General features: G+C 36.5%; 1 protein-coding gene across 1 annotated transcript; it reads right to left on the bottom strand.

The window, feature by feature from the left end:
* Nucleotides 1-858: 858 nt before the first annotated feature.
* LOC149820328 (cytokinin hydroxylase-like) lies at nt 859-6,784 on the bottom strand. Its single transcript, XM_089983034.1, has 4 exons — nt 6,476-6,784; nt 5,693-5,925; nt 1,809-2,417; nt 859-1,654 (listed from the first exon to the last, which is right to left on the bottom strand). The coding sequence occupies exons 1-4, from the start codon at nt 6,744-6,746 to the stop codon at nt 1,214-1,216; spliced, it is 1,554 nt and encodes a 517-aa protein (XP_089839160.1). The 5' UTR covers nt 6,747-6,784; the 3' UTR covers nt 859-1,213.
* Between the last annotated feature and the right edge of the window lie 8,783 nt (nt 6,785-15,567).

The following is a 15,567-nucleotide window of genomic DNA, read 5'->3' as shown; positions in this document are numbered from 1 at the left end:
ATATATATATATATATATATATATATATATATATATATATATATATATATATATATATATGTATATTAGGTTACTTAGTTGCTCCCAATGCTCGGCCTTTTTGCTCCGTTGTATGAAAGGGAATTTGATCAGGTCATGCTGAACATGAGCTTTTTTACTCCTGCCAACATCGTGGCCGTCTGTTTTGTATTTTGAAAAGTTAAAAAAGTTTAACAGAACAGTTATATGCTACGTGGCATTCATCCAAAATGCAAACAGACGGCCACGATGTTGGCATGAGCAAAAAGCTCATGTTCAGCATGACCTGATCTGCTTCCGTATGAAAGTGCACCTTGATTTTCCTTTGTTCCATTGTAACCAGCTAGCGATAGATGATGGTCAGTGGCTGCCACTGCAGGCTTCCAGCATGCTGCAGGTCTACGATCGAGGTCTTGGAGGCTTACCGTCGAGCGACACCAGAGCAGCTGCCCACGTCCTTTCGCATTGTTTTTCGACCCTCTATGCCAGTCGCTTTAGATTGAGTTATTTTAATGTAAAAACCTGAGTTTTGATTTTTTGGGAATTTATAGACTATTGGTTTTTAAATTCCACTGAAAACCTGCCTAATCAGGTCAGCTTCAAACCCATGAGATCTGTCTCCATCATGTGTGTGTGTATCGTGTGGAAAGGGAGAGATGTTTTTATGGCTTAATTTGCAGTACATGGAATCATTAAAGGATCAAGACTTGAGGGCGAGTCCTTTTCTAGAAGATGACAAAGAAGGACCAACCCTACGCCGTTGCAAAGAACAATCTAATGGAAAGTTCAATGCTTTATCAGATGCAAGAAAGTCAAAATCCAGGAGGAACAATAGCTATCAAAACCAATTACATTGTTCGTTTAGATGAAATAATTAAGTACATATCAAAAGCAATTGCTTTGATCTCTCAAATATAAATGGCAGAAACACCCTATGTCTAATACAGCATGATGAAGAAAAGCATAAAACAATGATAAATACATAAAATTGTATAGCGACATAACTACCATTGTCGCACTTAAGATTCATTTGGAAGCAGAAAAACAAATGACAGTTTGTGAGCTCTATTGTCTTCATTAATAGAACAGATCATGAACACCATCCAGCAATCACTATCTAAAACACTGCATTTTATTAACTTGGTCATATTTTAGATGGCACACACATGGCCGTGCAAAGCAGCTGATAATGAACTTAAAAGCTGTCTCGGTTAGACAACGATCTAAGAATCAAAGGAATCCCAAATGAAGGCCTCAAGGAGAGCATAATTGCTGGAGAGTGATAATAATTTGGTGATAGAGACCATGAAAACCCAGTGAGGATCATGGATAGGACAAATTTGTATTCCATCTTAGACAGGTTTTGGCCCACACACGTCCTCATTCCAAATCCAAAAGGTATGAAGCCCAATCTATGCTTGGATGCCAATGGTCGACCGTCAAACCTTTCTGGCTTGAACTGATTGACATCCTCGCCCCATAGGGTTGGGTCATGGTTCATACCTACAATGTCCACCCAGATATTTGTTCCTTTGGGCACCAAGAGTTCCCCTACTTGTATGTCTTCCTTAGCTTCTCTTTGTGCATTGGGGCCTGGTGAGTAGAGCCTGAGTGCCTCATTCATCACCCATGTCATCTGCAAGCATATAAGGAGTTATTCACCTTTCATTTGCTCATGTTCCTATATATATATATATATATATATATATATATATATATATATATATATATATATATATAGAGAGAGAGAGAGAGAGAGAGAGAGAGAGAGAGAGAGAGAGAGAGACTACCTTTTTAAGCTGAGGGAGCATGTTGGCATCAATAGGCTGCCCTCCAGTTATTTCTGCAACCTCTTCCCTGAGCAAGTGTTGCCACTCTGGATGCAAGGCCAAGAGGAACATGGTCCACGAGAGTGCCAGTGCAGTTGTTTCATGCCCACTGAAGATAAATGTCTTGCATTCATCCACCACATCTTGGTCCGAGAGCTGCTTCCCTCCGTGCTGCAAGTCAGACTCTTTCTTCTCAAGCAGAAGGCTCAGCAGGTGCCGGTGATGGCTGGGTACTCCAACCCTTGGTGCCCTTACAACGGACAGAATAAGCGTGTCTATCTCCTTCTCTAGTTTTTTGATCCTCATGAACTGCGTGAGGTTGAATGCATTGCCGAAAGGGACACCAACCAGCCTCTGATGTTTAAAAAGTACACTTTGCAGCAAGCTGATCTTCTCAAACACTTCTTTTACATCTTGGTAGCTCAGACCAAAGCTGAATTTAGCTGTCATATCAGCTGTAGTCCTTATGAGATCCCTATCAACATAGATCTCAGCACTGCCATCCTTCATTTGGCTTCTCCATTTATTCAACATATTGCGTGTTGAGTCCACCAATAAACTTGCCATGTTCTGCGTATAAAAAACAATGTTATGGAACTTGAAGTGGTCCGAGAAGGTAATCAATGATATGTTTGGCGAGAAAAAAAATGAAGCATGCCAAGATGTATGAACTCCAAATTATATTGATTTTCTTTTTTATGTAAAATTCAAGGGAAAGACCTCTATCAGCGACCGCACATTAGCTGGCATCCGATTGATAAAACCCTTCAGGTTTTCCCTGCCCACCGGGGAATACACCCAGCTTCTACCTTGCATCAAGGGACACCATCCATGAGTTTTGAACTTGTGACGTGCCGTCAACTTGGTGATATTAGCATGACCAAGTTTCAAGAGTCGAAAGCTTCTAAATGTTTCAGAAAGAACTTGCATGGTCTACTTAGACGTGCTGCATATTCATGTGAAACGTCACCAAGTTCCTGACTTCATTTCAACTAGCAGACCAAGTTCATGATAAAAGACGCCATTGTTGAGCCAAACAATTCAATGTCTGATATCCTTGATTTAGAGCAAACCCCAAGATGATTCTGACACGTAAGCAGGTTTGTGTGTAGAAAAACGAGTGGGTGTGCATTCCCCAAATACACTGATGTTAGACACTGTTTTCCAGTCATTTGACTATATATATATATATATATATATATATATATATATATATATATATATATATATATATATATATATATATATATATATATATATAGATGTGCTCGACATGCTCTATTTGCTTGGAACTGACCCTTGGTTTGCGCATTTCAATTTTTTTCAACAGTTAAAAAACCATTTTACCTGTGCCCAGATTGTACAATTCAAAGGCCATTCCTGGTTAATTCAACTGTGTATAACACATCTATATGGACAGAATTTATAAAAAAAAATAATTAGTGAAAATATGAGTTCATCCTATGCTCATGGATTAATTCGTTTATATATATAGAGTAACCTGTAACAATGGACGAGCAAATTTTTTGTCCAATTTTGTTTTGACCCTGATCAGAATAGTAACAAGGTGTGTATGTTCAGTGTTTGAATTGACCATGGTAGAACACTACTATTCATGTGTCCCGTGTTTGACTCATCATCACGAACACTAGGACATGTTTAAAATTTGTGTAATTGGATAAAAAATCATATTTTAAGTATAAAAAAATTGAATTTAACATGCATTCAGTCAATAAATTACAAAATAGTTATTAAAATACAAAACCCCTAAAATCTAAACATCCCTAAAAAAAACTGATTTTGAATACATTGACTCAATAAATTTTAAAAGTAAAAATTAAAATATAAAACTCTTAAAATTTAAAACATATAAAAAAAATTAATTTAACATCATTCATTCAATAAAATGCAAAAATAAGGATTAAAATACAAAACCCTTAAAATCTAAAGCATATAAAAAATGGCTTTAACATTATTCACTCAATCAATTGCAAATTGTTATTGGACAAACGTCTGCCACTAATCTTGCATAGATCAGCGCCAGATGTCTTTTTAAGTGAAAAAATGACAATTAGCGGCAATCGCAACCACCATTAATCATCGTGGATAAATGCATAATGCACATTTGATGTGCATCCAACGTTTTGCCTATCCATTCTTATGGGTTTTCTTATATATATATATATATATATATATATATATATATATATATGGTTGCTGGAATATGTAAACTGGTATGTATGAAGGTTTTCATAGGGTTTTTTATTTGTTTCAAAAATTTCACCAAATGCGATCTAGATGCTTGGCTTTATAGAAACAGACTCTTAGATCATTAGATTGTGATGATCCAATAGTCAATTCCAAGAAAATGGACCACATCGAATGCATATGCAGGGTTGGATTTGCACGAAAACTCTATAAAAATCTCAGTTCATACTAGTTTACATATTCTAGTTTATCTCTTTATATATATATATATATATAACCGACAGATCCATTTGCAATTCCTTCAAAAATATTACCCGAATGGTACTTCTTTTCCATATTTCAAATACTTTGTACAATACCTAATAAGTATTCGTTTGATAAGAAATATAAAGGAATATAGAAAATTTAAGTGGTTAAAGCTAAAGCAGCTACTTTCAAAGTAATAGAAAGAAAAGCAACGGCTGCAGTGGGAGAGTCAGAATCAACTCTGTATCAAGGTAATCATCGATATCATCACTATCACCAATAAGATATATCACTAACGAATTTATAGTCTGTTCAGATCGCTCGGGCATCGACCCAAGAAGAATCAATTCTTAGTTTATTGATAATTCATGGTCATCTTTTCTTTCATAGTACCCTATTACCCCCAGGAGAAGTCGAATCACCATTTCCTCCTTGAAAGAGATACCTCATCTTAGCATCTTAACGATGCACGAATCAATGAGTCAAAATTAGAATGAAGAAGGGATTTTACTGTTTTTGTAGGGCAAGACATTCCCTAGATCCTTTGTTTTTTTGGAGTACCAAAAGCAAGCATGATGTCATTACGAACATAGAGTCCCAATGTATGAAACTCTAGGAACAAGCTAGCCCAACTTAAATGAGATATGATAGCTTATTCGGTCTAACATTTTTGCCAATACATTATCCTCATTAAAATAAAAGCTATCAAGAAATAAGAATAGCTTGGTCTTGTTGGAGCTATCGTCTAATGGAAGTAGAACTCCTGATCTCAACTTGTAAAGAGGAATCCCATATTTTTCAAAAGACATGCAAGTTTCAAAAAGATTTTCAATCAAGAAAATCCTCTTCATCCAAAAAAAAATGAAGAACAGTTCTGGCTGCCTTCCCCTTGAGAGAGAGAGCAAAAAGTTAACCCAAAAGGTGCTTCCTTTATGCAGCTTACACAGCTACGTTTGCGCCATTTGGCAGGGTCCATCTGGGTTGAGATCAAGTGATATGGAAAATGACCACTAGTGGTGATTTTCAATAACGACCACCACCACATGCCTGTGACGAGGGCATTCTGTGCCACCAAGATTGGCTGGTGGGACGGACTCAAAGGGGCACTCCATGGTGGTCCTCCATCCCACCATGATTTGTGGTTGATATTGAAAAAATCATCACTAGTGATTGTGATTTTCTATATCACCTGATCCCAAGGTTGTCTATCTGGAACGATTTTGGAGTTCATTTGGGCTGTCAGGATTGTTAGATGATAATTGCTCTTATTTGACAAATGATCTGATCTGAATCCCGTGCCTATTGGCTCCCATGGCAAAATCAAATAATGATTAAGAATTGATGTCATCCAAGTTGTACAAACAAATAATGATTAACAGTAACAGATATACCTTGAGGTTGGCGGGAAAGAAAGCAGGAGAAATGGTGTGCCTGCGGTCAGACCAATCATCTCCCTCGAGCATAAGCAACCCCTTCCCAAACAAGGCTTTCCTATCCTTCCTAAACACGTGTGGCTTACCCCATGAGCTCTTGCTCTCCTTGGATGACATCATGTGTTTTATGAACTCTGGCTCAGCCACGTACAAAATTGGTACTGTGCCTATCCAGTACAAAAATATTTTCCCTGCAAAAAAGGACCACAAATTTTGGAACTTGAGAGAGAGAGAGAGAGACTTGTGCTGATACATGATGGCATCGACAATAGCATGGCTTACATTTTCTTCGTGGAAAGGTCGTTATTTATTTATTTCTAGTGTGTATTAATGAATAATTTGTGACAAAGTTCATGCAAATAGTTTTCTGTTAGAATAACAATGGGACTTTTCATGGAAAAAATGGCCTCGAGAATAATTGTACACACAAAAAAAAATCCTCTCTCTATGGTGCTCATGGTGTTGGGATCAAGTGCAATCACATTGCACAAATGCAATGTGCTGCTGCACCTGATCACCATTCATTTGCTATTGGGCTCCACTCCAACAGGCTGTACAACAGCAGATTGGTGGTGATCATGTGCAGCAGCATATTGCATTTGTGCAATGTAATTGCACTTAATCCTGAGTCGTGCTCATGTGAGCTACTCGTCATTTTTTTTATGATGAGGAACCCTCACCGAGAACCGGGTCACTCAATGGGCCCTCCCCCCAGCGAGGTGAGCTCATCATTGAACTTACCATATCTTCTCCTCCATTGTGCAAAGTTGGGGAAAACCAAGGAATGGATGTCATGAGTAATGCATGGAGTCTCGCAACCTCCACTACTGGCAAGCTTCCTCATATCTAAAATATTTCCAAGAGGAAATAAGGGTGATGGCCCTTGGAATCCACTCTTCTCAAGCCTTCTTTTCAGCATCACTGGACGAATCCAACACCTATGAAGGGCTACAACACAAATGGAAAGGAGGAAGCAAATGAGGGATAGGTTCAGAAGTTGCATGATTTCCATCTCCAGTGGGTTAGGACTCCAAAGGCTAACTTTCGCAGTTCATGTAGAGATGCAGATAAGTTGTGTACTTAAAGAGAGAGAGAGAGAGAGAGAGAGAGAGAGAGAGAGAGAGAGAGCTTGCAGACATTTGAAGTTTCAAACTTTCAACAAGAAGATTGGGAACAGACGCATTTGACTACCGACATTGTCTGGAGAAGGTGAAAGTGGCTTTTTCTTTTTTAGAACGTATACGGCTCGTGCTAAATGCTAAGTTTACTTTTGAAGACTTTTTCTTTTTGGTTTCTTTTTCGTTTTTTTTTTCGTTTTCTCTCATCCATACAGATGCAGTGATCACCTCAGCGTGTTCAACTTGGGTGGGCGTCAAGAGGAACAAGTGTAATGTGATTGCACACTTTGAGTTTGCAGCTGATCACCCACCGTCTTTTTGGATACAAAGTCATCTGTGGCCCAACAGCAGATGGTTGGTCACTTAAAGTGTGCAATCACGTTGCACCTGATCTCAAGTCTGGCCTCAATATGATTGCCCGTTTAAAAATGCTCCACATCGAGGCCAGACTTGAGATCAGGTTCAATGTGGTTGCACAATTTTAGTTTGCTGGTGCACCTGATCACCCTCCATCCTTGGGGTACATACTGTAGATGTGAGGCCCAACAGTAAACGGTGGGTGATCAGGTGCAGCAACACACTTTAAGTGTGAAATTACATGGCACCTCATCTCAATTCCTAAGTAATACCTTTTGCCACAAAACTTTTTTTTGAAAGAAAACATTCAATTCATTGCATTATAACAGAAATTTACAATACATGCGAAGGGGACAAGATGTCACCCTCATGCCAAAAACAAAATAGTATAATTGAAAGGCTAAAGATAAACCTAAATAGTGACCTCCGTCCTCGTGACGGAGGGACTTTGGACCCCCCCCCCCTCCGTCTCAAATATACCGTCCCCATCTCCGTCCCTATCCTCATCCTTGTTCGCATTCCCGCATTTCACCAAATTTATCATCCTTGTCTCTTACCGTTGCATTCGTTACAAGGAGGAGAAGGAGAGGCGGAGTTGTGGAGAGGGTCAAATTGTCACGCAGAGCAGCATGAGGAGTCTCGAGAGGAGGCTGAAAGGGTTGACCGTGGTGACCTAAAGAAGGAGAGGAAGGAAAACTAAAGAAGTTGGAAGGGCCATTTTAGTCTTTAGGGTTAGAAATCTAGTATTAAGAATATAAATAATTTTATTAAATAACTAAGGGTATTTTAATCATTTTACTAACGAAGATCTGAGATGGGGTAGGGCGAAGAAAAGTGTAAGTTCATCCCTGCTTCTATCCCTGCATGGGTTTTTATTTTCACCTCCATCCCCGTTTCATGCCCTCTATCGCCACCCCAAACGGGGTGGGTTTAGACAAATCACCACTTCCCCCCAATCCACTGCCATCCCTAGATAAACTGATAAATCTCCATATTCATGGATGTCCAAAACCTGGTAAGTCAATCCAGATTAGATCCGAGTTCAGCCATTTGAGCATACAACATAGACCTCCAAGTGATAACCGACCAACAATGACTAGCTCCCACTTGATCATATCAAGAACAACTCTAATTTGTTTGAAGCATCTGTTAAAAGTTCTTTCATTCCACTCTAGCCAACAAACCTCCAAGCGATAACCAACCAACAACGCCTCACAAAAACTCATTTTTATCCTTTTTGAAGGAATTCCTTTGCCATAATTAGATCCCTAAAGAGGAATTAGTGTTGATTTGTTGGTCCAACTCCCCCCACACAAAAATATATAAATCTATCATTGATTTGCAGTCTATAAATAAGTGGTTAATTGTCTCGTCACTTCAACCACACATCCAACATTTGCTAGCTAAATGAAAACCCTTTGATTTAAAAAACAAATATGTTTTAACATTGTCTTGCAAAATTAACCATGCAAAGGTAGAGCCTTGCGCATGACGACCCTTACCCCAAAGGGCCCCCTAATTATGTAGGAAACATACCACATTTTAACATAATGCTACCATGACATTTCTGAAAATTGTCCATTGGAGGAAAGCATCCAAGTGATTCTATCATCCCACTCCCTAAGATAAATTTGTGAAGAAAGAGAAAGAAAGGATTGGTGTTCACAAATAGCCTCTATTGTAGGAGATCTACAAAAATCAAAACAGTAATTCTTATTGTCCAACCATATAGTGGCAATAGAATGGTTCATTCTAGCTAGCATACAAAATAGGCTTAGAAAATGAACCCTCAATGCTTGATCCTCCACCCAAACATCCCACCAAAAACATGTAGAACACCCATCTCCCATGTCTACCTTAATGAATTCCAAAAAATCAGCAAAGTTGTTAAAATGCCCTTACAAAACCTTGATTTGTTCTTCCATCTTGTGTCCTGGACTCATTGCCATGGCTGCCTATTTAAACCATACTTTAAGACACTTGGCCATCATGCAAAAATCCATATTAACCCGATGGAGGTCTCCAATGCCCAAACCTCTAGTTTTTATGGGGAATAAAATAGTTTGCCAACTCACCAAGCTACAAGAGGTTCCCTCCTTCCTATCTGCTCATAAGAATTTTTGAAAGCTTTTTCGCAATATTTTGACCATTTTCTTAGGCATTACAAAAACAATCATAAGGTGTTGTGCAATTGTAGCTAGTAATGCTTCACCAAAGTGATCTGCCTGCAAGAGAAAAAAAGTTTTGCCAAACACATGTCCAATCTTTCGTCACCCTATCCTCCACTCATGCCCAATATTGATCCCTAAACACACCTCTATGCATTGGAATGCTCAAATATTTAAGAGGTAAGCTCATTTTGCTACACTCAATCACATAAGAAGCAAAGTCATCCAGAGCCCCACTATTATCATTAAAAGTTATGACCTTACTCTTCAGCATGTTTATTTGTAATTTTATCAACTCTGAAAAACATCTGTGGGCCAACAAAAGGGATTTGAGAGTTTCCTTGGAAGCTTCATCAAATATAAGGATATGATATGCAAAGAGGAGATGTGAAAAAATTGAAAGGCCAAGAAACTTAATGTCTTTAAACAAACCTTGTTCACATGCTTCATTCATGAGCCAAGAAACCCCCTACATAGCCAAGATAAATAGGAGACAATGGATTCCCTTGCCTAAGACCTCTTATTGGTTTAAAAAATTCACCCCTTTCACTATTGATGTACATGGCTATAAAAACTGATAAGAGAATGACTCTTACCGACGTCTATTTTTCCCTAAATTCTGATTGCTCCAAGCATCTTAATATGAACCATCATTTGATGGAGTCAAATGCCTTAGACAAGTCAATCTTGACAAGGAAAGCTTTTTGCTTTGAAGCGCAAATAGAATGAATAGCCTCATGTGCCAATATCACACAATCATGTAATCTTCTACTCTATAGAAAAGCACTGTGTTGGAAAAATAATTTATGGAAGAACTCTTTTAAGTCTATTGCTAGAAACCTTAGTGAGCAATTTTGGGTAGTATTTAGTAGTGAAATTGGTCTAAAATGTGTGATACCATTGATGCCTTGTTCCTTTGGGATAGAAATAAGAAAGATTGACCCCATCTACTAGACAACCTGGTAATCTAGAATGTTTGAAGTGTTTTATTTTGCTAGTTGAACTTAAAAAATAGAAGATAAAATTTGCATAATTGTATACTCGATTAATTGTACATAAGAGTATGCGCAGGCTACCGAGTTGTTTAATATGCATGTATTGTTGTATGTGTGCATGTGTGCTTTGATCTATGTTTAAAATGTGTAAAATTTGTATAGATCACACATAAAGATATGTGTGACTTGTGTGTTAAGGTTTATGCATAAAATTATGTGTATTACATTTTAAATTATCCTAAGATGATTTATATTTACGTAAATTGGTAAGTAACCTACTTTAGTTTTATAATCATGTGATTGACATTCTAAAGACCTATTAAGGGTCTGCAAAATCATACTGGAACATGATGTGTCTCACATCTATTTTTTTTTTTACTTTTTCAGATCCATAGGAGTAGGCAGAGGATCACCACAGTATAAGAACTTCAGTTTTTGAGATGGACTAGATTGTACTCCTTTTGTATAGTTTTGGTTGTTTTTCAATTTTCTTACATAATTTTAGAAATTCATAGGTAATTCGTAGTTGACTAGATCTTCCTTGGTACCAACAGGGGCTCAACCTTTATGGCAGGAGCAGTTAGTGCAAGTCCCTTTGTGTTGGGATGTTGCAAATTCCAATCCCAATGGTATATAGTTGTATAACTAGTAGAGTCGGCCTAACCACAACTTTCTCTGTAGAAAGAATAGATTTTTTTTTCGTAAATCCAATCTAGGGTTTAGGGACGACTCTAGATACCAGATAACCCTATACTAAGACAACAAATTCTCAATGAAACACATAAGACCAAATATACCATCAATCCTTGAGGTAACAAGTTGTTCAAAGATTTGCAATGAAGATATTGGTGGAATGAAATGAAGCAAAAAATAGCAACTTATGTCTCTAGATGATTGACTTATTAGCATATTAAGATCGAGCACCAAAAATCTAGAGGAACAATGTAGAGAATCGAGATTCTCTAATAGAAATGGGGCGACATTACCATGGACTTTATGGTAAGTCTACCAAAAACCCGCAATAAGCATGCTGCAATTTGGGTTATAGTTAACAGACTCACCAAGTCTGCCCCCTTTCTACCCATCAAGATCAATCAGCCTCTAAAGAGTATGGCTGATTTGTATGTTAGGAAAATCATAAGATTACACAAGGTACCAATTTTGATCATCTCGGACCATGATCCATGGTTCATATCATAATTTTGGGGACAACTTCAACAAGCATTAGGTATGAAACTTGAGTTCGGTACTGCATTTCACCCACAAACTAATGGTCAGTCAAAGAGGATGATTCAAATCTTGGAGGACATGCTACGAGCTTGTATGCTCAACTGAAAGAATGATTAAGATGTGCATCTAAGTTTGGTAGAGTTTGCGTATAACAACAACTATCACACAAATATTGGGATGTCTCCATACGAGGCTTTGTATGGAAGGCCATGCATATCACCAACTTACTGGAATGATATCGGTGAGCGATCAACCGAATCACTAACGGTTTTACAACACTACACTTAGCAAGTTTAGAAGATTTGAGATAGATTGAAAGCTGTCCAGGACAAGCAGAAGAGTTACGCCGACCGATGACATCAAAACCTCACTTTTGAGGAAGGAGATATGGTGTTTGTGAAAGTATCTCCTACTAAGAGAGTATTTTGATTAAGCAAGAAGGAAAAATTCAGTCTGAGATTCATTGAACCATTCAAAAATTCTGGAATGGATCAGTAAAGCAGTATACCATGTGAAATTATCGCCATAGTATGCCCAGATCCATAACATTATTCCCGTATCTATGTTGCAAAAATACATTTACAACCCATCCCACATCATCATATATGAGGATATGGAGGTACAAGAGGATTTAACTGTGTCTGAACGATTGGTAGAGATCATTGATCATCGAGATTAGATTCTACAATCAAATACGATATCGTTGGTTAAGATACGTTGGCAACACTATGGCATCAAGGAATGCACATGGGAACCCAAGATCAGTATGAGAGAAAAATATCCTGACCTATTTGTATAGTTTTGTGATCAGATTTTGCAGACAAAATCCCCTTTAAGAGAGGTACAATATAAGACCCACAAATTTTCAAAAATTTTAATACAATAAAGAGAAATTTTAATATGAAAAATCAAAATATGAAAATATTGATTTCTATATTTAACTTAGTTAATTAATATTGTTTATACTTTTAGAATATAGAATTCTTGTATTAATTAACCAAAAAGATTAAACCAGTAAGTATTTACAAAATTGATTAAAAGCAAGGTCTAAATTAACCTCAGAGTAGCTAATATCTTTTTAAGCTATGATTTTACTTAATAAAAAATATATTAAAGTTTTGACCTAATTGTATTAGATCAAACTAGAAGATCTAATGTAGAAAAAGAGTAGTAAAATAGAAATTTTAAAAAATAAAGACTAAAATGAAATTAAAAAAAAACAAAGACTAAAATAAAATTTTAGAAAAATGAGGACTCAACATGAAATTTTAAGAAAAATAAAACTAATGTGAAATTATCATAAATTGAAGTTCCTAAATAGAATATTAACAAATAATAAAATAATTAATAATAAAAAAGGTAACTAGGTAGTTAAGATAGTTGGATTAGAACTAAACAAAAGGTCAAACAGGGGGGGGGATTTTCGCTAATGATGACATAGTGATTTGCAATATAATTAAGATCCATTAAATCCCAAGAAGAATCTCAAAGAAATCCTAGGTAAAACAAAAGAAGTTGAAAAGCTAGAATCCTTAGCTTGGTATAGGTTTTCATATTAAGAAAAGTCTTCATATGATGTGGAAGTCAAGGGTTATGCATGAGAGAAATTTTTTTAGAATTGAGTTGGATAGATCTCAACCCTCTATTCTTTCTAAAAGATCTAAGCCACGCATCTTGGAGGTAATCATTACCTCTTACCTATAAATACCACCCTAAGTTGAAAAGGAAAGGCATTCAAGAGTTTGCAAACTCTTCTCTCTCTCTCTCTCTTGTTTTCTTCCTCTCCCATGTTGTTTGCATTTTTCTCATCTTCTCCACTTTAGTGTAATTTAGGGTGTCATTAAGGAACTCTACTCTACACCATTAATGAGTTGAAGGTTCCAAGGTGAAGTAGATCAAGCTAGTTGCAACCACAAGTCAATATAAGTGGATCTATATTTTATGCATGTTGATATTTATTCAAACTCTTCTCTCTCTCTTATCTTCTTTCTCTCCTCAAACCATATAAACATGTATTTCATAATACATGTGGACATGGCGAAGGAATTTGCATGTTATATATTATGATCATTATCTCTTTTTCTTCGTATACTTCTTGAACCCCACATGATTTTGGCAAGGTTCATGGTTGAAATGGAGGAGCACCAACTCTAATGGTGTTTCCTCATTTTATGAACCATGATCAATCATAAAAAGTAATTATGTTTTTATGAAGTCATCCCTCTTAAAAATTGTAAGCATCTCACATTTTCTATTTCTCTCTAAGCATACTTAAGAAAACATCATATTTACTACATAGTGTTGGATATCCATATGAATGTGAAAATTGGAATTTGATTTCTTGAAAAATCATGTGAATGTGATAGAGTTCACAAATTGGAATTGATTTTTCAAAAATTTGGGTGAATGAGATAAGATTCACTAATTAGCATTAGTTTCTCAAATATCCATATGAATGTGATAAAATTCACTAAATGAGAATTGATTTCTTGAAGATCCATGTGAATGCAATAGAATTCACTAAATGAGAATTGATTTCTTGAAGATCCATGTGAATGTGATAGGATTCACAAATTGGAATGCATTTCTTAAAAATTTGAGTGAATGTGATAAAATTCACAAAAAGGGAAATGCTTTCTTGAAAATCCATGTAAACGTGATAGAATTCACTAAATGCAAATGGTTTATGGAAATTCGTGTGAATATGATGAAATTCACAAAATGGAAAATGATTTCTTGAAAATTAACTATTTAAATTTCTAACCTTTTTGATGAAAATGAGTTGCCTAATTTGGCAATGAATTGTTTTAAAAGTAAAATGCATAATCATCACAATGCTTCTCATCTTGTTAAGATTTTTCTTTTGAAAACAAAACAACAAATGCATTTTGATATATACGGGTTTTGGAAACCCCTCGCATGCTTGAATAGAGGCTAGACAGACCCAGTCCAGACCCCAGTGTGGTCCAGACCAGGTTTGCACCACGCCCAAACCATGCAGGTTTGAACCAACCACGGGTTCAGACCTGGGTCATTTTGGGTCGGCACAAGCTCACCCGAAACTGAGTTCGGGCACTTTGCACCGAGCCAGCTGGATCGAGTGGTTCAGTCCAACCAAGGTTCAAACCATGGTGTTGTCTAATCCAGACCAACCCAATGCTAGTTGGACAGACCAACAACCAACTGACTCATTCTTTGAAAAATCAAAACAAAGAAAAGAAAAAACAAAGAGAAGAAAATGAAGAAGAAAAGGAAAGATTTATAAATCAAGAAACAGTTTTGAGGAATCAATATAAATTGTTTTACAGAGCAAATTACCTTACAAATTTTCTTATATGCAAAAGCTTGAGTCTTTCCCTACATAAGTATAACATCACTAGATGCTCATACACTTTCGAAATTAAGTGTTTAAAGAGCGACATAATACAAAAAAGAGAATTCTTATTGAATGCACATTTGGGTGTGATTAAAACAATCGTGCATTATTCAAAAGTTAAATATGTATATGATTCCAACTAGTGCAAGATGATGTTGCACATAAAAAGGCTTACACATGTCTATACATATACTTGAGACAATGCAACTTGAAAGAACTCGCCGGTCTATGCTTATACAAGATGCATGCCCAGTACTTTTACATGCTTATGATAAAGGCTAGGTGACATTGCACTAACTATGCTTATGAAATTTGCCATATGACAAAAACTCGCAGGAATCATATTTATCTATGCTCATGAATATGACAAATGCACTTTGACATAGAACAAATATACTTATGCTTGACATCAATATATTGAGTTATAATGTCTATACATGGGCCAAGTGTCATATGATAACACTTGTGTTATAGTGTGCTAAATTACCTATGAAATTGTAAGGTTATGCGAAAAAGAAAAATATATATAACATGTGCATTCATAAGTAGTATATGTTGCATAAAAGCCTCTGACCATAATGTTTATATT

Source organism: Nuphar pumila, chromosome 12 (genome assembly GCF_984573655.1).
Source record: "Nuphar pumila chromosome 12, dmNupPumi1.hap1.1, whole genome shotgun sequence".
NCBI lineage: Eukaryota > Viridiplantae > Streptophyta > Magnoliopsida > Nymphaeales > Nymphaeaceae > Nuphar > Nuphar pumila.
This window is presented reverse-complemented; position numbering and strand designations above follow the sequence as displayed.

Bases quoted from the DNA above. Each gene is read 5' to 3' on its own strand.
- LOC149820328 (XM_089983034.1), bottom strand. From the start codon at position 6,746: ATGGAAATCATGCAACTTCTGAACCTATCCCTCATTTGCTTCCTCCTT. The intron at 5,926-6,475 runs GTAAGTTCAATG...CCTTTTTTGCAG, and splicing joins ACAATGGAGGAGAAGATATG to GGAAAATATTTTTGTACTGG. The intron at 2,418-5,692 runs GTATATCTGTTA...TTTTATACGCAG, and splicing joins TCTTTCCCGCCAACCTCAAG to AACATGGCAAGTTTATTGGT.